Source organism: Nerophis lumbriciformis, linkage group LG24, assembly GCF_033978685.3.
Source record: "Nerophis lumbriciformis linkage group LG24, RoL_Nlum_v2.1, whole genome shotgun sequence".
Lineage (NCBI taxonomy): Eukaryota > Metazoa > Chordata > Actinopteri > Syngnathiformes > Syngnathidae > Nerophis > Nerophis lumbriciformis.
Window position 1 is genome coordinate 37,743,426 of NC_084571.2, and position 21,575 is coordinate 37,765,000.

Below are 21,575 nucleotides of genomic sequence, written 5' to 3' on the forward strand. Positions count from 1 at the left end.
ACAACATATTTGATGTTCAAACTCATAAACTTTATTTTTTTTTTTGCAAATAATCATTAACTTCATGGCTGCAACACATGACAAAGAAGTTAGGAAAGGGCATGTTCGCCACTGTGTTACATGGCCTTTCCTTTTAACAACACTCACTAAACATTTGGGAACTGAGGAGACACATTTTTGAAGCTTCTCAGGTGGAATTCTTTCCCATTCTTGCTTGATGTACAGCTTAAGTTGTTCAACAGTCCGGGGGTCTCCGTTGTGCTATTTTAGGCTTCATAATGCGCCACACATTTTCAATGGGAGACAGGTCTGGACTGCAGGCGGGCCAGTCTAGTACCCGCACTCTTTTACTATGAAGCCACGTTGATGTAACACGTGGTTTGGCATTGTCTAGCTGAAATAAGCAGGGGCGTCCATGGTAACGTTGCTTGGATGGCAACATATGTTGCTCCAAAACCTGTATGTACCTTTCAGCATTAATGGCGCCTTCACAGATGTGTAAGTTACCCATGTCTTGGGCACTAATACACCCCCATACCATCACACATGCTGCCTTTTACACTTTGCGCCTAGAACAATCCGGATGGTTCTTTTCCTCTTCGTCCGCAGTTTCCAAAAACAATTTGAAATGTGGACTCGTCAGACCACAGAACACCTTTCCACTTTGTATCAGTCCATCTTAGATGAGCTCAGGCCCAGCGAAGCCGACGGCGTTTCTGGGTGTTGTTGATAAGCGGTTTTCGCCTTGCGTAGGAGAGTTTTAACTAGCACATACAGATGTAGCGACCAACTGTAGTTACTGACAGTGTTTCTGAAGTGTTCTTGAGCCTATGTGGTGATATCCTTTACACACTGATGTCGCTTGTTGACGCAGTACAGCCTAAGGGATCGAAGGTGACGGGCTTAGCTGCTTACGTGCAGTGATTTCTCCAGATTCTCTGAACCCTTTGATGATATTACGGACCGTAGATGGTGAAATCCCTAAATTCCTTGCTTGAGAAAGGTTTTTCTTAAACTGTTCAAGAATTTGCTCAGGCATTTGTTGACAAAGTGGTGACCCTCGCCCCATCCTTGTTTGTGAATGACTGAGCATTTCATGGAATCTACTTTTATACCCAATCATGGCACCCACCTGTTCCCAATTTGCCTGCTCACCTGTGGGATGTTCCAAATAAGTGTTTGATGAGCATTCCTCAACTTTATCAGTATTTATTGCCACCTTTCCCAACTTCTTTGTCACGTGTTGCTGGCATCAAATTCTAAAGTTAATGATTATTTGCAACAAAAAAAAAAAGTTTATGAGTTTGAACATCAAATATGTTGTCTTTGTAGCATATTCAACTGAATATGGGTTGAAAATGATTCGCAGATCATTGTATTCCGTTTATATTTACATCTAACACAATTTCCCAACTCATATGGAAACGGGGTTTGTATTTTCCAACCCTGAATGTTATTGACAGGCGTCTATATCTATCTACAGGTGAAACTTAAAACAATTAAATATAGTGCAAATATCATGTCCGCAATTTAACTTTAAATGTGAAACTAATATGTGATGTAAAGTCATTATATTCAGAGTGAAATACGTCACACCTTTCTTAGCATTTTGATGATCATGGCTTAAAGTTGTCGGGGGCGGTACCACTGGATTGGCAGACCGGGGTGGTGGTTCCTCTCTTTAAGAAGGGGAACCGGAGGGTGTGTTCTAACTATCGTGGGATCACACTCCTCAGCCTTCCCGGTAAGGTCTATTCAGGTGTACTGGAGAGGAGGCTACGCCGGATAGTCGAACCTCGGATTCAGGAGGAACAGTGTGGTTTTCGTCCTGGTCGTGGAACTGTGGACCAGCTCTATACTCTCGGCAGGGTCCTTGAGGGTGCATGGGAGTTTGCCCAACCAGTCTACATGTGCTTTGTGGACTTGGAGAAGGCATTCGACCGTGTCCCTCGGGAAGTCCTGTGGGGAGTGCTCAGAGAGTATGGGGTATCGGACTGTCTGATTGTGGCGGTCCGCTCCCTGTATGATCAGTGTCAGAGCTTGGTCCGCTTGGCAGTAAGTCGGACACGTTTCCAGTGAGGGTTGGACTCCGCCAAGACTGCCCTTTGTCACCGATTCTGTTCATAACTTTTATGGACAGAATTTCTAGGCGCAGTCAAGGCGTTGAGGGGATCTGGTTTGGTGGCTGCAGGATTAGGTCTCTGCTTTTTGCAGATGATGTGGTCCTGATGGCTTCCTCCGGCCAAGATCTTCAGCTCTCGCTGGATCGGTTCGCAGCCGAGTGTGAAGCGACTGGGATGAGAATCAGCACCTCCAAGTCCGAGTCCATGGTTCTCGCCCGGAAAAGGGTGGAGTGCCATCTCCGGGTTGGGGAGGAGCTCTTGCCCCAAGTGGAGGAGTTCAAGTACCTCGGAGTCTTGTTCACGAGTGAGGGAAGAGTGGATCGTGAGATCGACAGGCGGATCGGTGCGGCGTCTTCAGTAATGTGGACGCTGTATCGATCCGTTGTGGTGAAGAAGGAGCTGAGCCGGAAGGCAAAGCTCTCAATTTACCGGTCGATCTACGTTCCCATCCTCACCTATGGTCATGAGCTTTGTGTTATGACCGAAAGGACAAGATCACGGGTACAAGCGGCCCAAATGAGTTTCCTCCGCCGTGTGGCGGGGCTCTCCCTTAGAGATAGGGTGAGAAGCTCTGCCATCCGGGGGGAGCTCAAAGTAAAGCCGCTGCTCCTCCACATGGAGAGGAGCCAGATGAAGTGGTCCGGGCATCTGGTCAGGATGCCACCCTAAACACCTCCCTAGGGAGGTGTTTAGGGCACGTCCGACCGGTAGGAGGCCGCGGGGAAGACCCAGGACGCGTTGGGAAGACTATGTCTCCCGGCTGGCCTGGGAACGCCTCGGGGTCCCACGGGAAGAGCTGGACGAAGTGGCTGGGGAGAGGGAAGTCTGGGCTTCCCTGCTTAGGCTGCTGCCCCCGCGACCCGACCTCGGATAAGCGGAAGAAGATGGATGGATGGATGGGCTTAAAGTTGTTCACAGATTTTTAAATCAAGGTTTTCATAAGCTGTAAACCATAATTATCAAAATTATATAGGCTTGAAATATCTTGAGTTGCATGTTAGGAGCCTATGTCACATACACTATATTGCCAAAAGTATTTGGCAAAATGATGAGAATCAGGTGTCCTAATCACTTGGCCCGGCCACAGGTGTATCAAATCAAGCACTAAGGCATGGAGACTGTTTCTACAAACATTTGTGAAAGAATGGGCCGCTTTCAGTGATTTCCAGCGTGGAACTGTCATAGGATGCCACCTGTGCAACAAAAATCCAGTCGTGAAATTTCCTCGCTCCTAAAGATTCCAAAGTCCACTGTGGGCTTTATTATAAGACAATTAAAGAGTTTGGGAACAACAGCAACTCGGCCACCAAGTGGTAGACCACGTAAACTGACAGCGAGGTCAGCATAGTGCAAAGACTTTCTGCACAGTCAGTTGCTACAGAGCTCCAAACTTCATGTGACCTTCCAATTAGCCCACGTACAGTACGCAGAGAGCTTCATGGAATGGGTTTCCATGGCCGAGCAGCTGCATCTAAGCCATACATCACAGAGTCCAATGCAAAGCGTGGGATGCAGTGGTGTAAAGCACGTCGCCACTGGACTCTAGAGCAGTGGAGACGCCTTCTCTGGACTGATGAATCACACTTTTCAATCTGGCAATCTGATGGACCAGTCTGGGTTTGGAGGTTGCCAGGAGAACGCTACATTTCGGACTGCATTGTGCCGAGTGTGAAATTTGGTGGAGGAGGAATTACGGTGTGGGGTTGTTTTTCAGGAGTTAGGCTTGGCCCCGTAGTTCCAGTAAAAGGAACTTTGAATGCTCCAGGATACCAAAACAATTTGGACAATTCCATGCTCCCAACCTTGTGGGAACAGTTTGGAGCGGGCCCCTTCCTCTTCCAACATGAATGTGCACCAGTGCACAAAGCAAGGTCCATGACAGAGTCTGGTGTGGATGAACTTGACTGGCTTGCACAGAGTCCTGACCTGAACCTAGTAGAACACCTTTAGGATGAATTAGAACGGAGACTGAGAGCCAGGCCTTCAGTGTGTGACCTCACCAATGCGCTTTTGGAAGAATGGTGGAAAATTCCTATAAACACACACTCGGCAACCTTGTGGACAGCCTTCCCAGAGGAGTTGAAGCTGTAATAGCTGCAAAAGGTGTCATATTGAACCCTATGGGTTAGGAATGGGATGGCACTTCAAGTTCATATGTGAGTCAAGGCAGGTGGCCAAATACTTTTGGCAATATAGTGTATATTAGTTTCACCTTGTAAATGTAACAGCTGGAATAAATAAACTTTGCACGATATTCACATTTTTTGAGTCTCTTTTAAAGTTGTACAATTTGATGTTGGATCCAATTAAGATTTACATTGTTAATGTTTGCTTAAAAGTGTCTCACCTGCAATCTGGCTCATCTTTTCCGATCCTTTTTAGATTAAATTTCTTTGACAGGTTCCTGGGGGAAAAAGTGAAAGTGTGTCAAAACAATATGTCGACAAAATTTGGCTGAAATCTCTGTTCCACTTTGGGATAGTCCACTTCAAAAATAGGAAACCGGGTAAACTCAAGGAGCATCACACACATGCCATGTTAAACAACAACAATAGAGGACAACAAACACCTCTCGTGTTTATATATTTACCGTATTTTTCGGAGTATAAGTCGCTCCGGAGTATAAGTCGCACCGGCCGAAAATGCATAATAAAGAAGGAAAAAAACATATATAAGTCGCACTGGAGTATAAGTCCCATTTTTTGGGGAAATTGAATTGATAAAATCCAACACCAAGAATAGACATTTGAAAGGCAAATTAAAATAAATAAAGAATAGTGAACAACAGGCTGAATAAGTGCACGTTATATGAGGCATAAATAACCAACTGGTATGTTAACGTAACATATTATGGTAAGAGTCATTCAAATAACTATAACATATAGAACATGCTATACGTTTACCAAACAATCTGTCACTCCTAATCACTAAATCCCATGAAATCTTATACGTCTAGTCTCTTACGTGAATGAGATCAATAATATTATTTGATATTTTACGCTAATGTGTTAATCATTTCACACATAAGTCGCTCCTGAGTATAAGTCCCACCCCCGGCCAAACTAGGAAAAAAACGGCGACTCATAGTCCGAAAAATACGGTAATAAAAAATGAAATCTGATAAATCTATGGATAAAAAGCAGAGCCTGGCGACGCATGCGCGTTTACCATAACTCTCTCTCTCTCTCTCTCTCTCTCTCTCTGTCTCTGTCTCTGCCCCTCCCTCACCAATGCTGCTACGTTTAATTTGTTTTGTTTTTAACCCCTTCTTAACCCTGAACGTACATTGAAAATACACGCAACCCTAACTCAAAATGCCGGAGATTTGAGGCATTTAAGAAACTCCGCCCTGACAGCTCCGCAAAAGAAAAAAATATACATTTTTGGGTTATTTATTTACCAAATTTGCAAAATCTACCACCAAAAATATTTTTCTTAGTGGAATATTTGATGTGAAGTAATGGGAACCTTGGATAGGTCAATAATTCCTAATAACATTGATTTTGATTTAATGTTATGTTTTGAGCAATGACAGTTTGAAAGAAAAAAAAAAACAGCTTTGTTTTATTAGTCAACATTGCAACTTTTTCTAAATTACATTTCACCTTTAAGCTTTTTTTATTTCACTTTTGTTATGTTTTTGTTTACTTTTATAGTATTTTTAGAATGTGCCGTGGGCCTTTAAAACATTAGCTGTGGGCCGCAAATGGCCTCCGGGGGCACACTTTTGACATCCCTGCTATAGATACCGCATTTTTCGGAGTATAAGTCGCTCCGGAGTATAAGTCGCACCGGCCGAAAATGCATAATAAAGAAGGAAAAAAACATATATAAGTCGCACTGGAGTATAAGTCGCATTTTTTGGGGAAATGTATTTGATAAAAGCCAACAGCAAGAATAGACATTTGAAAGGCAATTTAAAATAAATGAAGAATAGTGAACAACAGGCTGAATAAGTGTACGTTATATGAGGCATAAATAACCAACTGGTATGTTAACGTAACATATTATGGTAAGAGTCATTCAAATAACTATAACATATAGAACATGCTATACGTTTACCAAACAATCTGTCACTCCTAATCGCTAAATCCCATGAAATCTTATACGTCTAGTCCAGGGGTCGGCAACCCGCGGCTCCGGAGCCGCATGCGGCTCTTTGATCACTCTGATGCGGCTCAGCAGCTTGCTTGCTGAACCCCCCAATTTTCCCGTGAGACTTCCGGATTTCAGTGCCTCTCGCAGAAAACTCACCGATTTTCACCCTTACGGCTATAACAAGGGCGTGCCATGATGGTACAACATTTGGCGCCCTCTTCAATCTGTATTAACAGCGTGCCAGCCCAGCACTTGTTATACAATATACATCTTTTGCTTGCACACGTACGTGACAGCAAGGCATACTTGGTCAACAGCCACACAGGTTACACTGACGGTGACCATATAAAACAACTTTAACACTCTTACTAATAATGCGCCACACTTTGAACCAAAACCAAACAAGAATGACAAACACATTTCGGGAGAACATCTGCACCTCAACACAACATAAACACAACAGAACAAACACCCAGAATCCCATGCAGCCCTGACTCTTCCGGGATACTAGAGATGCGCGGATAGGCAATTATTTCATCCGCAACCGCATCAGAAAGTCGTCAACCATCCGCCATCCACCCGATGTAACATTTGATCAGAACCGCATCCGCCCGCACCCGCCCGTTGTTATATATCTAATATAGACGATGCAAGGCATTAGTGAGGTTATAAAGCTTTTGCCTGTTAAAGAAAGGAGACTGATCCAATGCAGCACAGACATCCGCGTGCCACGCTGTCACGGCCCAGACGCACACCAGTGCGCAATCATATGGGAGCCGCGCTGAGCGCACCTCCAAGCGCGTCTCGCTGCCGGCGACGGCCGGGTATGGGCCCAACGCTCCAGCGCCATCCATTTTCAGGGCTAGTTGATTCGGCAGGTGGGTTGTTACACACTCCTTAGCGGGTTCCGACGTCCATGGCCACCGTCCTAGCTGCTGTCTGTATCAACCAGGGTGAGCCCCACCCCTTTCGTGAGCGCACTGCGCGCGGAGTGACCCCTGTTACGCGCCCCCGGCAACAGGGGTGGCGGGCAGGTAAGCTGCGCGGGCGGAGCGCGCGGAGTGACCCCTGTTACGAGCCCCCGGCCACGGGGGTGGCGGGCAGGTAAGCTGCTTACCTGCTGCGCGTGACGCCGGCCGCGGCGAAGGCGGACGAGGCGGGGTGTCGGTGCGGTGGGCGCGGTGGTGACCCTGGACGTACGTCGGGCCCTTCTCGCGGATCGCCTCAGCTACGGCTCCCGGTGGGGCCCTCTCGGGGCAAGGGGCCTCGGTCCCGGACCCCGGCGAGGCGTCCCTTCTCCGCTCCGTAAAAGTGTCCATCTCTTCTTTTTTTTTTTCTTCTGTTGTGGCATATGCAGCAGGTGCCTGCTCGTTTTTCGTATGTGGGTAACAACATTTAACTATGTATACTATGAATTGGTTTAACTGCCACCCGCCTGAATCTATTTAAAATCTAATTTTTTTTTATTTCAACCGCCCGACCCGACCCGACCCGCGGATAAAATCTAATTTTTTTAAATTTCATCCGCCCGATCCGCAGATAATCCGCGGACTCCGCGGTTGTGCCCGCAAACCGCGCATCTCTACGGGATACATTATACACCCCTGCTACCACCAAACCCCCCCTATGTGCGTCGGTTGAGGTGGGCGGGGTTTGGTAGCGGGGGGTGTATAATGTATCCCGGAAGAGTTAGGGCTGCATGGGATTCTGGGTATTTGTCCTGTTGTGTTTATGTTGTGTTACGGTGCAGATGTTCTCCCGAAATGTGTTTGTCATTCTTGTTTGGTGTGGGTTCACAGTGTGGCGCATTATTAGTAAGAGTGTTAAAGTTTTTTGTTTTTTTTATACCGCCACCGTCAGTGTGAGCTGTGTGGTTGTTGACCAAGTATGCCTTGCTGTTAACCACGTGAGTAAAGCAGAAGCCCCATACAACGTGTGGCTGATCGGGCACGCTGATTGTAGTGGGTGCTATATGCTGTACCATCACAGCATGCATGACGCTGACAAGCGCCATTAAATAAAAACCCGCGTGCCGCACCAGCTTTCACATTCCACATAAAAGGGTGGGCAGCGTGTCTGAGACCCCTGGTTATACATAGCACAAAGCAAAAAAAAAAAAAATACATATACAGTGTTATTAGGGCCTGCATGGCCCATTGCAAAAGGTTTTATTATTATTATTATTCCGCCGCCTCTTTGAGCACTAATTTGACCCACTTAACATGCTTCAAAACTCACCATATTTGACCCACACATCAGGACCTGCGAAAATTGTCTTTTATTAAAAAAACCGAACCGCAAAACTCAAAATTGCGCTCTAGCGCCCCCTAGGAAAAAAAAAAACTAGACTGCCTGTAACTCCCACTAGAAAGGTCGGAAAGACATGAAACAAAATCCTCTATGTAGGTCTGACTTAGACCTAGTTCTCATAATTTTACATCCTCGGGCTAAAATCAACAGGAAGTTGGCAATTCCCCCTTCAAGACAAAAAAGTACTAAAAACAGTCACTTTTGCCTCTTTGAGCTGTAATTTGACCCCCTTAACACGCTTCAAAACTCACCAAACTGAACACACACATTAGGACTGGCAAAAATTGGGATCTAATAAAAAAACCTAACCCCAAATCTCAAAATTGTGCTCTAGCGCAATTTTTTAATAAAACGCACAAAAAACTGCTCCTCGGATGAAAAAACTGCCTGTAACTCCCACTGGGAAGGTCGGAGAGACATGAAACAAAAACCTCTATGTAGGTCTCACTTAGACCTACATTTCATAAATTGACAACCCCCAGCAAAAATCAACAGGAAGTTTGCTATTCCCCCTTCAAAACAAATTTTTTGTAAAAACCGGTCACCTTCCTTCAAAAACGAACTCCTCTGAGCGCGTTTGTCGTTTCGCCTTCAAACTAACACAGGAGAGATTTAACCCTTGTGATTGCAATGACAGTTGCGCTTTTTTTCTAACTGCTCCGGTTTTGATTTTATGACCCTTCAAAGACCCGCTGCGCTGATGCTGCTGCGCTGCTGTTTTTTTAAGATGGCTGCTTAAAAGCAGGAAGCACCAACGTGCCCACACAATGCAGACAAGGTAGGTACACTAGACAAAAGTCTTGGGACACTTCAGACTAAAAGTAGACAAAAGTATTGGGACACTTAGGACTAGCACCTGCCAAATACGCGGGCCCGACCAATGCTGCTTGCAGCTTTAATTATTATTATTATTCCGCCGCCTCTTTGAGCTGTAATTTGACCCCCTTAACATGCTTCAAAACTCACCATATTTGACACACACATCAGGACTAGCAAAAATTGCCATCTAAAAAAAAAAAAAAAAAAAAACCAAAATTCAAAATTGCGCTCTAGCGCCCCCTAGGAAAGAACACAGACAAAACTGCCTGTAACTTCCAGTAGGAATGTCGTAGAGACATGAAACAAAAACCTCTATGTAGGTCTGACTTAGACCTAGATTTCATACATTGACATCCTTCAGCAAAAATCCACAGGAAGTTGGCAATTCCCCCTTCAAAACAAAATGTTACTAAAAACAGTCACTTTTGCCTCTTTGAGCTGTAATTTGACCCCCTTAACATGCTTCAAAACTCACCAAACTGGACACACACATCAGGACTAGCGAAAATTGCCATCTAATAAAAAACCAAACCCCAAAACTCAAAATTGCTCTCTAGGGCCCCCTAGGAAGAAAACACAGACACAACTGCTCCTAGGAGGAAAACTCAGACAAAACTGCCTGTAACTTCCAGTATGAGTGTCTTAGAGACATGAAACAAAAACCTCTATGTAGGTCTCACTTAGACCTACATTTCATATATTGACAACCCCCAGCAAAAATCAACAGGAAGTTTGCAATTCCCCCTTCAAAACAAAAATTTTGTAAAAACCGGTCACCTTTTTTCAAACATTATCTCCTCTGAGCGCGTTTGTCGTGTCGGCTTCAAACTAGCACAGGAGAGAGATTGAACCCTTCTGATTAAAACTTGACCAAAGAGTTTTAATTACTGTTTCGGTTTGGATTTTGTGCCGTCAAAGTCGGTCCCGTCCATCGCTGCTTGCAGCTTTAATTTCATTTAAAATTTCTAAAATTTCTTGCGGCTCCCATTGTTTTCTATAATTTGTGAAACTGGTCAAAATGGCTCTTTGACTGGTAAAGGTTGCCGACCCCTGGTCTAGTCTCTTACGTGAATGAGATAAATAATAATATTTGATATTTTACGCTAATGTGTTAATAATTTCACACATAAGTCGCTCCTGAGTATAAGTCGCACCCAAACTATGGAAAAAAAACTGCGACTTATCGTCCGAAAAATACGGTACTTATGGGGTATATTGTGAATAAAATGAGAACGGGAGGTGAACAAAAGTTTCAGCAACTGTTATGAAAAAGAAAAGGTTGTAGGATTAAATAAGCTCTGCTTCTTCCTACTCCTTTTCCAACATGTTGAAAAGAGAAACTGGAAATCGTGATGTATCATGTTGTATGCTTGCATGTTCCAAATAAACTCAACCTCAAAAATCAAATCAATCAAAAAAAAAAACACCAAAAAACTGTGGTACCGTTTTTCCATTAACTCTGTCATAACAACAACAACGGTAAATTTTACAGGAAAAACATCGGGACTGGTTTTCGATTTTCATTTATATACTGTAAGAAATACCTTATTTTGTACTGTAAAATCTACAGATATTTTTTTTTTACATTGTAGGTAAAAAACTATATATAATTAAAGCTGCAAGCAGCGATGGACGGGACCGACTTTGACGGCACATAAAATCCAAACCAGGGCAGTAATTAAAACTCTTTGGTCAACTTTTAATCAAAAGGGTTCAATCTCTCTCCTGTGCTAGTTTGAAGCCGACACGACAAACGCGCTCAGAGGAGATAATGTTTGAAAAAAGGTGACCGGTTTTTACAAAACTTTTGTTTTGAAGGGGGAATTGCAAACTTCCTGTTGATTTTTGCTAGGGGTTGTCAATATATGACATGTAGGTTTAAGTGAGACCTACATAGAGGTTTTTGTTTCATGTCTCTAAGACATTCCTACTGGAAGTTACAGGCAGTTTTGTCTGAGTTTTCTTCCTAGGAGCAGTTGTGTCTGTGTTTTCTTGCTAGGGGACGCTAGAGCGCAATTTTGAGTTTTTGGGTTGGGTTTTTTTTTTTATTAGATCGCAATTTTTGCCAGTCCTGATTTGGGTGTCCAGTTTTGTGAGTTTTGAAGCATGTTAAGGGGGTCAAATTACAGCTCAAAGAGGCAAAAGTGACTGTTTTTACTAAAATTTTGTTTTGAAGGGGGAATTGCCAACTTTTTGCTGAAGGATGTTAATGTATGAAATCTAGGTCTAAGTCAGACCTACATAGAGGTTTTTGTTTCATGTCTCTACGACATTCCTACCGGAAGTTACAGGCAGTTTTGTCTGAAGTTTCTTCCTAGGAGCAGTTGTGTCTGTGTTTTCTTCCTAGGGGACGCTAGAGCGCAATTTTGAGTTTTGGGGTTGGGTTTTTTTTTTTATTAGATCGCAATTTTTGCCAGTCCTGATTTGTGTGTCCAGTTTGGTGAGTTTTGAAGCATGTTAAGGGGGTCAAATTACAGCTCAAAGAGGCAAAAGTGACTGTTTTTATTAAAATTTTGTTTTGAAGGGGGAATTGGCAACTTTTTGCTGAAGGATGTTAATGTATGAAATCTAGGTCTAAGTCAGACCTACATAGAGGTTTTTTGTTTCATGTCTCTACGACATTCCTACCGGAAGTTACAAGCAGTTTTTTCTGTGTTTATTCCTAAGGGGCGCTAGAGCGCAATTTTGAGTTTTGGGGTTTGGTTTTTTGATTAGATCGCAATTTTCGCCAGTCCTGATGTGTGTGTCAAATATGGTGAGTTTTGAAGCATGTTAAGGGGGTCAAATTACAGCTCAAAGAGGCGGCGGAATAATAATAATAATTAAAGCTGCAAGCAGCGATGGACGGGACCGACTTTGACGGCACATAAAATCCAAACCGGGGCAGTAATTAAAACTCTTTGGTCAACTTTTAATCAGAAGGGTTCAATCTCTCTCCTGTGCTAGTTTGAAGCCGACACGACAAACGCGCTCAGAGGAGATAATGTTTGAAAAAAGGTGACCGGTTTTTACAAAACTTTTGTTTTGAAGGGGGAATTGCAAACTTCCTGTTGATTTTTGCTAGGTGTTGTCAATATATGACATGTAGGTTTAAGTGAGACCTACATAGAGGGTTTTGTTTCATGTCTCTATGACATTCCTACTGGAAGTTACAGGCAGTTTTGTCTGAGTTTTCTTCCTAGGAGCAGTTGTGTCTGTGTTTTCTTCCTAGGGGACGCTAGAGCGCAATTTTGAGTTTTGGGGTTGGGTTTTTTTTATTGGATCGCAATTTTTGCCAGTCCTCGACGTCCCACTGGGGTGAGTTTTCCTTGCCCTTATGTGGGCTTTGTACCGAGGATGTCATTGTGGCTTGTGCAGCCCTTTGAGACACTTGTGATTTAGGGCTATATAAATAAACATTGATTGATTGATTGATTGATTAGATCGCAATTTTTGCCAGTCCTGATTTGTGTGTCCAGTTTGGTGAGTTTTGAAGCATGTTAAGGGGGTCAAATTACAGCTCAAAGAGGCAAAAGTGACTGTTTTTACTACAATTTAGTTTTGAAGGGGGAATTGCCAACTTTTTGCTGAAGGATGTTAATGTATGAAATGTAGGTCTAAGTCAGACCTACATAGAGGTTTTTGTTTCATGTCTCTACGACATTCCTACCGGAAGTTACAAGCAGTTTTTTCTGTGTTTATTCCTAAGGGGCGCTAGAGCGCAATTTTGAGTTTTGGGGTTTGGTTTTTTGATTAGATCGCAATTTTCGCCAGTCCTGATGTGTGTGTGTCAAATATGGTGAGTTTTGAAGCATGTTAAGGGGGTCAAATTACAGCTCAAAGAGGCGGCGGAATAATAATAATAATTAAAGCTGCAAGCAGCGATGGACGGGACCGACTTTGACGGCACATAAAATCCAAACCAGGGCAGTAATTAAAACTCTTTGGTCAACTTTTAATCAGAAGGGTTCAATCTCTCTCCTGTGCTAGTTTGAAGCAGACACGACAAACGCGCTCAGAGGAGATAATGTTTGAAAAACGGTGACCGGTTTTTACAAAACTTTTGTTTTGAAGGGGGAATTGCAAACTTCCTGTTGATTTTTGCTAGGGGTTGTCAATATATGACATGTAGGTTTAAGTGAGACCTACATAGAGGGTTTTGTTTCATGTCTCTACGACATTCCTACTGGAAGTTACAAGCAGTTTTGTCTGAGTTTTCTTCCTAGGAGCAGTTGTGTCTGTGTTTTCTTCCTAGGGGACGCTAGAGCGCAATTTTGAGTTTTGGGGTTGGGTTTTTTTTTATTAGATCGCAATTTTTGCCAGTCCTGATGTGTGTGTCCAGTTTGGTGAGTTTTGAAGCATGTTAAGGGGGTCAAATTACAGCTCAAAGAGGCAAAAGTGACTGTTTTTACAAAAATTTTGTTTTGAAGGGGGAATTGCCAACTTTTTGCTGAAGGATGTTAATGTATGAAATCTAGGTGTAAGTCAGACCTACATAGAGGTTTTTGTTTCATGTCTCTACGACATTCCTACCGGAAGTTACAAGCAGTTTTTCTGTGTTTATTCCTAAGGGGCGCTAGAGCGCAATTTTGAGTTTTGGGGTTTGGTTTTTTGATTAGATCGCAATTTTCGCCAGTCCTGATGTGTGTGTCACATATGGTGAGTTTTGAAGCATGTTAAGGGGGTCAAATTACAGCTCAAAGAGGCAGCGGAATAATAATAATAATAATTAAAGCTGCAAGCAGCGATGGACGGGACCGACTTTGATGGCACATAAAATCCAAACCGGAGCAGTAATTAAAACTCTTTGGTCAACTTTTAATCAGAAGGGTTCAATCTCTCTCCTGTGCTAGTTTGAAGCCGACACGACAAACGCGCTCAGAGGAGATAATGTTTGAAAAAAGGTGACCGGTTTTTACAAAACTTTTGTTTTGAAGGGGGAATTGCAAACTTCCTGTTGATTTTTGCTAGGGGTTGTCAATATATGACATGTAGGTTTAAGTGAGACCTACATAGAGGGTTTTGTTTCATGTCTCTACGACATTCCTACTGGAAGTTACAGGCAGTTTTGTCTGAGTTTTCTTCCTAGGAGCAGTTGTGTCTGTGTTTTCTTCCTAGGGGACGCTAGAGCGCAATTTTGAGTTTTGGGGTTGGGTTTTTTTTATTAGATCGCAATTTTTGCCAGTCCTCGACGTCCCACTGGGGTGAGTTTTTCCTTGCCCTTATGTGGGCTTTGTACCGAGGATGTCGTTGTGGCTTGTGCAGCCCTTTGAGACACTTGTGATTTAGGGCTATATAAATAAACATTGATTGATTGATTGATTAGATCGCAATTTTTGCCAGTCCTGATTTGTGTGTCCAGTTTGGTGAGTTTTGAAGCATGTTAAGGGGGTCAAATTACAGCTCAAAGAGGCAAAAGTGACTGTTTTTACTAAAATTTTGTTTTGAAGGGGGAATTGCCAACTTTTTGCTGAAGGATGTTAATGTATGAAATCTAGGTCTACGTCAGACCTACATAGAGGTTTTTGTTTCATGTCTCTACGACATTCCTACCGGAAGTTACAAGCAGTTTTTTCTGTGTTTATTCCTAAGGGGCGCTAGAGCGCAATTTTGAGTTTTGGGGTTTGGTTTTTTGATTAGATCGCAATTTTCGCCAGTCCTGATGTGTGTGTCAAATACGGTGAGTTTTGAAGCATGTTAAGGGGGTCAAATTACAGCTCAAAGAGGCAAAAGTGACTGTTTTTACTAAAATTTTGTTTTGAAGGGGGAATTGCCAACTTTTTGCTGAAGGATGTTAATGTATGAAATCTAGGTCTAAGTCAGACCTACATAGAGGTTTTTGTTTCATGTCTCTACGACATTCCTACCGGAAGTTACAGGCAGTCTTTTCTGTGTTTATTCCTAAGGGGCGCTAGAGCGCAATTTTGAGTTTTGGGGTTTGGTTTTTTGATTAGATCGCAATTTTCGCCAGTCCTGATGTGTGTGTCAAATACGGTGAGTTTTGAAGCATGTTAAGGGGGTCAAATTACAGCTCAAAGAGGCGGCGGAATAATAATAATAATTAAAGCTGCAAGTAGCGATGGACGGGACCGAATTTGACGGCACATAAAATCCAAACCGGAGCAGTAATTAAAACTCTTTCGTCAACTTTTAATCAGAAGGGTTCAATCTCTCTCCTGTGCTAGTTTGAAGCCGACACGACAAACGCGCTCAGAGGAGATAATGTTTGAAAAAAGGTGACCGGTTTTTACAAAACTTTTGTTTTGAAGGGGGAATTGCAAACTTCCTGTTGATTTTTGCTAGGGGTTGTCAATATATGACATGTAGGTTTAAGTGAGACCTACATAGAGGGTTTTGTTTCATGTCTCTACGACATTCCTACTGGAAGTTACAGGCCGTTTTGTCTGGAGCAGTTGTGTCTGTGTTTTCTTCCTAGGGGACGCTAGAGCGCAATTTTGAGTTTTGGGGTTGGTTTTTTTTTTTTTATTAGATCGCAATTTTTGCCAGTCCTGATGTGTGTGTCCAGTTTGGTGAGTTTTGAAGCATGTTAAGGGGGTCAAATTACAGCTCAAAGAGGCAAAAGTGACTGTTTTTACTACAATTTTGTTTTGAAGGGGGAATTGCCAACTTTTTGCTGAAGGATGTTAATGTATGAAATCTAGGTCTAAGTCAGACCTACATAGAGGTTTTTTGTTTCATGTCTCTACGACACTCCTACCGGAAGTTACAAGCAGTTTTTTCTGTGTTTATTCCTAAGGGGCACTAGAGCGCAATTTTGAGTTTTGGGGTTTGGTTTTTTGATTAGATCGCAATTTTCGCCAGTCCTGATGTGTGTGTCAAATATGGTGAGTTTTGAAGCATGTTAAGGGGGTCAAATTACAGCTCAAAGAGGCGGCGGAATAATAATAATAATTTAAGCTGCAAGCAGCGATGGACGGGACCGACTTTGACGGCACATAAAATCCAAACCAGGGCAGTAATTAAAACTCTTTGGTCAACTTTTAATCAGAAGGGTTCAATCTCTCTCCTGTGCTAGTTTGAAGCCGACACGACAAACGCGGTCAGAGGAGATAATGTTTGAAAAAAGGTGACCGGTTTTTACAAAACTTTTGTTTTGAAGGGAGAATTGCAAACTTCCTGTTGATTTTTGCTAGGGGTTGTCAATATATGACATGTAGGTTTAAGTGAGACCTACATAGAGGGTTTTGTTTCATGTCTCTACGACATTCCTACTGGAAGTTACAGGCAGTTTTGTCTGAGTTTTCTTCCTAGGAGCAGTTGTGTCTGTGTTTTCTTCCTAGGGAACGCTAGAGCGCAATTTTGAGTTTTGGGGTTGGTTTTTTTTTTATTAGATCGCAATTTTTGCCAGTCCTCGACGTCCCACTGGGGTGAGTTTTTCCTTGCCCTTATGTGGGCTTTGTACCGAGGATGTCGTTGTGGCTTGTGCAGCGCTTTGAGACACTTGTGATTTAGGGCTATATAAATAAACATTGATTGATTGATTGATTAGATCGCAATTTTTGCCAGTCCTGATGTGTGTCCAGTTTGGTGAGTTTTGAAGCATGTTAAGGGGGTCAAATAACAGCTCAAAGAGGCAAAAGTGACTGTTTTTACTCAAATTTTGTTTTGAAGGGGGAATTGCCAACTTTTTGCTGAAGGATGTTAATGTATGAAATCTAGGTCTAAGTCAGACCTACATAGAGGTTTTTGTTTCATGTCTCTACGACATTCCTACCGGAAGTTACAAGCAGTTTTTTCTGTGTTTATTCCTAAGGGGCGCTAGAGCGCAATTTTGAGTTTTGGGGTTTGGTTTTTTGATTAGATCGCAATTTTCGTCAGTCCTGATGTGTGTGTCAAATATGGTGAGTTTTGAAGCATGTTAAGGGGGTCAAATTACAGCTCAAAGAGGCGGCGGAATAATAATAATAATTAAAGCTGAAAGCAGCGATGGACGGGACCGAATTTGACGGCACATAAAATCCAAACCGGAGCAGTAATTAAAACTCTTTCATCAACTTTTAATCAGAAGGGTTCAATCTCTCTCCTGTGCTAGTTTGAAGCCAACACGACAAACCCGCTCAGAGGAGATCATTTTTGAAGAAAGGTAACCGGTTTTTACAAAACTTTTGTTTTGAAGGGGGAATAGCAAACTTCCTGTTGATTTTTGCTGGGGGTTGTCAATGAATGAAATGTAGGTCTAAGTGAGACCTACATAGAAGTTTTTGTTTCATGTCTCTTCGACATTCTTACTGGAAGTTACAGGCAGTTTTGTCTGTGTTTTCTTCCTAGGAGCAGTTTTGTCTGTGTTTTCTTCCTAGGGGGCGCTAGAGCGCAATTTTGAGTTTTGGTGTTAGGTTTTTTATTAAATCGCAATTTTCGCCAGTCCTGATGTGTGTGTCTAGTTTGGTGAGTTTTGAAGCATGTTAAGGGGGTCAAATTACAGCTCAAAGAGGCAAAAGTGACTGTTTTTACTAAAATTTTGTTTTGAAGGGGGAATTGCCAACTTTTTGCTGAAGGATGTTAATGTATGAAATCTAGGTCTAAGTCAGACCTACATAGAGGTTTTTTGTTTCATGTCTCTACGACATTCCTACCGGAAGTTACAAGCAGTTTTTTCTGTGTTTATTCCTAAGGGGCGCTAGAGCGCAATTTTGAGTTTTGGGGTTTGGTTTTTTGATTAGATCGCAATTTTCGCCAGTCCTGATGTGTGTGTCAAATATGGTGAGTTTTGAAGCATGTTAAGGGGGTCAAATTACAGCTCAAAGAGGCGGCGGAATAATAATAATAATAATAAAACACACGAAATACAATTGGGTCCTCTGTCCCAAAGGGACATTGCGGTCCCTAATTAACACAAATGTATTTCAGTTTCAGGAGTTAAATGGTGGAACAGGCTCAGTGATGAGTTGAAGACATGTAGTTCTTTGTTAAGGTTTAAGAAAACCTTGAAAGATGAAATAATAGAAAATTATAAAATATAGCAACAATTACCATATTTTCCGGACCATAGGGCGCACCGGATTATAAGGCGCACTGCTGATATATGGTCCATTTTAGATATTTTTTTCATATATATAAGGTGCACCGGATTATAAGGCGCATTGAAGGAGTCATATTAATAAAATGATTATTATTATATTTTTCTAAATGTAAAAGACTTCCTTGTGGTCTACATAACATGTTGCATAGATGATGTTTTACACATCATCTTCAAGTCGCTTTCTGACAGTCTCTTCAGGATGCGCCGCTTTGTGGGCGGGTCTTATTTACGTGGCTCACCTTCGACAGCGTCTTCTTTGTTGTAGCGGTGTAGCGTGCAAGGACGGGAGTGGAAGAAGTGTCAAAAGATGGCGCTAACTGTTTTAATGACATTCAGACTTTACTTCAATCAATAACGGAGCAGCATCTCCTCATCCGTGGCTCACTAGTGCAATAACAACAACAACGCCGGAAATGTGTCCCGTGAAAAAAACGTCCGACCGGAACTCTCTAATAACTAAAGTTCCTTGGGTGAATAATGTAAAGTCACTACACCGGTATGTTTTAGCGCTTTCATGGCGGGTTTACTGACAGATATAAGTAAGAACTTTACACTACTTTATATTAGAAATGGCAATCCAAATACACATCAGCAGGTACCAGAAGGTAAGAAAAGTTGCATGATATTGCGAAACAAAACGTCAGATAATATGTCTTACCTTATACACGCACCATAATAATACTCCTATGTTGAAGCACATCAAGCGGTGCGGCTTCATAGCTTACCAAAGTCGTACTCAAACACGTTATAGATTTTTGAGCGCCGTGTGTAATGTTCTATATTTTCAATGGAACATTGTAAGGTCTATTCAGGTGTACTGGAGAGGAGGCTACGCCGGATAGTCGAACCTCGGATTCAGGAGGAACAGTGTGGTTTTCGTCCTGGTCGTGGAACTGTGGACCAGCTCTATACTCTCGGCAGGGTCCTTGAGGGTGCATGGGAGTTTGCCCAAACAGTCTACATGTGCTTTGTGGACTTGGAGAAGGCATTCGACCGTGTCCCTCGGGAAGTCCTGTGGGGAGTGCTCAGAGAGTATGGGGTATCGGACTGTCTGATTGTGGCAGTCCGCTCCCTGTATGATCAGTGTCAGAGCTTGGTCCGCATTGCCGGCAGTAAGTCGTACACGTTTCCAGTGAGGGTTGGACTCCGCCAAGGCTGCCCTTTGTCACCCATTCTGTTCATAACCTTTATGGACAGAATTTCTAGGCGCAGTCAAGGCGTTGAGGGTATCTGGTTTGGTGGATGCAGGATTAGGTCCCTGCTATTTGCAGATGATGTGGTCCTGATGGCTTCCTCCGGCCAAGATCTTCAGCTCTCACTGGATCGGTTCGCAGCCGAGTGTGAAGCGACTGGGATGGGAATCAGCACCTCCAAGTCCGAGTCCATGGTTCTCTCCCGGAAAAGGGTGGAGTGCCATCTCCGGGTTGGGGAGGAGATCTTGCCCCAAGTGGAGGAGTTCAAGTACCTCGGAGTCTTGTTCACGAGTGGGGGAAGAGTGGATCGTGAGATCGACAGGCGGATCGGTGCGGCGTCTTCAGTAATGCGGACGCTGTATCGATCCGTTGTGGTGAAGAAGGAGCTGAGCCGGAAGGCAAAGCTCTCGATTTACCGGTCGATCTACGTTCCCATCCTCACCTATGGTCATGAGCTTTGGGTCATGACCGAAAGGACAAGATCACGGGTACAAGCGGCCGAAATGAGTTTCCTCCGCTGAGTGGCGGGGCTCTCCCTTAGAGATAGGGTGAGAAGCTCTGTCATTCGGGAGGAACTCAAAGTAAAGCCGCTGCTCCTCCACATCGAGAGGAGCCAGATGAGGTGGTTCGGGCATCTGGTCAGGATGCCACCCGAACGCCTCCCTAGGAAGGTGTTTCGGGCACGTCCGACCGGTAGGAGGCCACGGGGAAGACCCAGGACACGCTGGGAAGACTATGTCTCCCGGCTGGCCTGGGAACGCCTCGGGATCCCCCGGGAGGAGCTGGACGAAGTGGCTGGGGAGAGGGAAGTCTGGGCTTCCCTGCTTAAGCTGCTGCCCCCGCGACCCGACCTCGGATAAGCGGAAGAAGATGGATGGATGGATGGATGGATGGATGGCATATAAAATGTTGACGTTGTTTACTTGAGTCATATTGCCATCATAGTGCAGTCTACACGTATCTCTTATGTTTGACTGCCATCTACTGGTCACACTTAACATCACACCATGAACCAAATAAAATTGCTTCGAGGTCGGTAAGCAAAACCAGAATTATTCCGTATATTAGGCGCACCTGGTTATAAGGCGCACTGTCCAGTTTTGAGGGGGAAAAAAATATTTTAATAGTCCGGAAAATACGGTACTAATTCATACCATTGATTTTTTTTTTTAACGTTGATGTTCCAGGTAATCTTATTTTCAGTAAAGGTATAAGATAGGTAAATATAAGCTTTGGCTTCAGCCTATTCCTTTTTTGGTCATTCTTTTTCTTTTCTTTTTCTGTGTAAATGTGTATGATTGTTAAATATGTCTATACATACAGAATAGTGTTGCTAGGATCCTGATGAGAGTGCGGAAATACGACCATATCACACCAACTCTCAAATCCCTTCACTGGCTTCCTGCTCCACTCAGGATTGAATGCAAAGTCTCCCTACTAACCCACCAGTGCCTCCATGGAAATGCCCCCCTCTACCTCAAAGAACTACTCACCCCCAAATCCTCCGGACAGGCTAACCTCCTCCAACCTCCGAGGACAAAGCTACGAACAATGGGAGACCGGGCTTTCTGCTCTGTCTGTGGAACGCTCTCCCTGACCACCTGAGGGCACCACAGACTGTGGATGTTTTTAAAAAAGGCTTAAAAACCCTTCTTTTTAAAAAGAAAAGCCTTTTTGTAGATTTATGCATATAGTTGTAGCTATTAGGCTGTTCTAGTTTGTATTTTTTTTAATTTTTATCATTTTTTTTTTTAATGCACTGTAGCACTATGAGGTTGTTTGCTCAATGTATAAGTGCTTTCTACAAATAAAAACAATTATTATTATTATTACTGTTTTTCCATGAACAATATAATGTTGTAAAAACCAATTTAACACAAAAATTCTGGCAACTAAGCTGCCAGCTTTTTCTGTAACCCCCCCCCCAAAAAAAAACAGTGGTACTGTTCTTTTCCATTTACCGTAAAATGTCGTAAAAAATGAAAATAAAAACCTATACTTTACAGTAAAAAT

The 21,575-nt window shown here is 43.1% G+C and overlaps 1 protein-coding gene across 1 annotated transcript in view; it reads right to left on the reverse strand.

Moving 5' to 3' along the window:
• trip10a (thyroid hormone receptor interactor 10a) overlaps window positions 1-21,575 on the reverse strand; it is a 145,368-nt gene that overhangs the window by 78,987 nt on the left and 44,806 nt on the right. Inside the window, exon 3 of the mRNA XM_061982065.1 lies at window positions 4,471-4,527. Within this exon, the coding sequence (XP_061838049.1) occupies window positions 4,471-4,527 (57 nt within the window). The remainder of the gene's footprint in view (window positions 1-4,470; window positions 4,528-21,575) is intronic.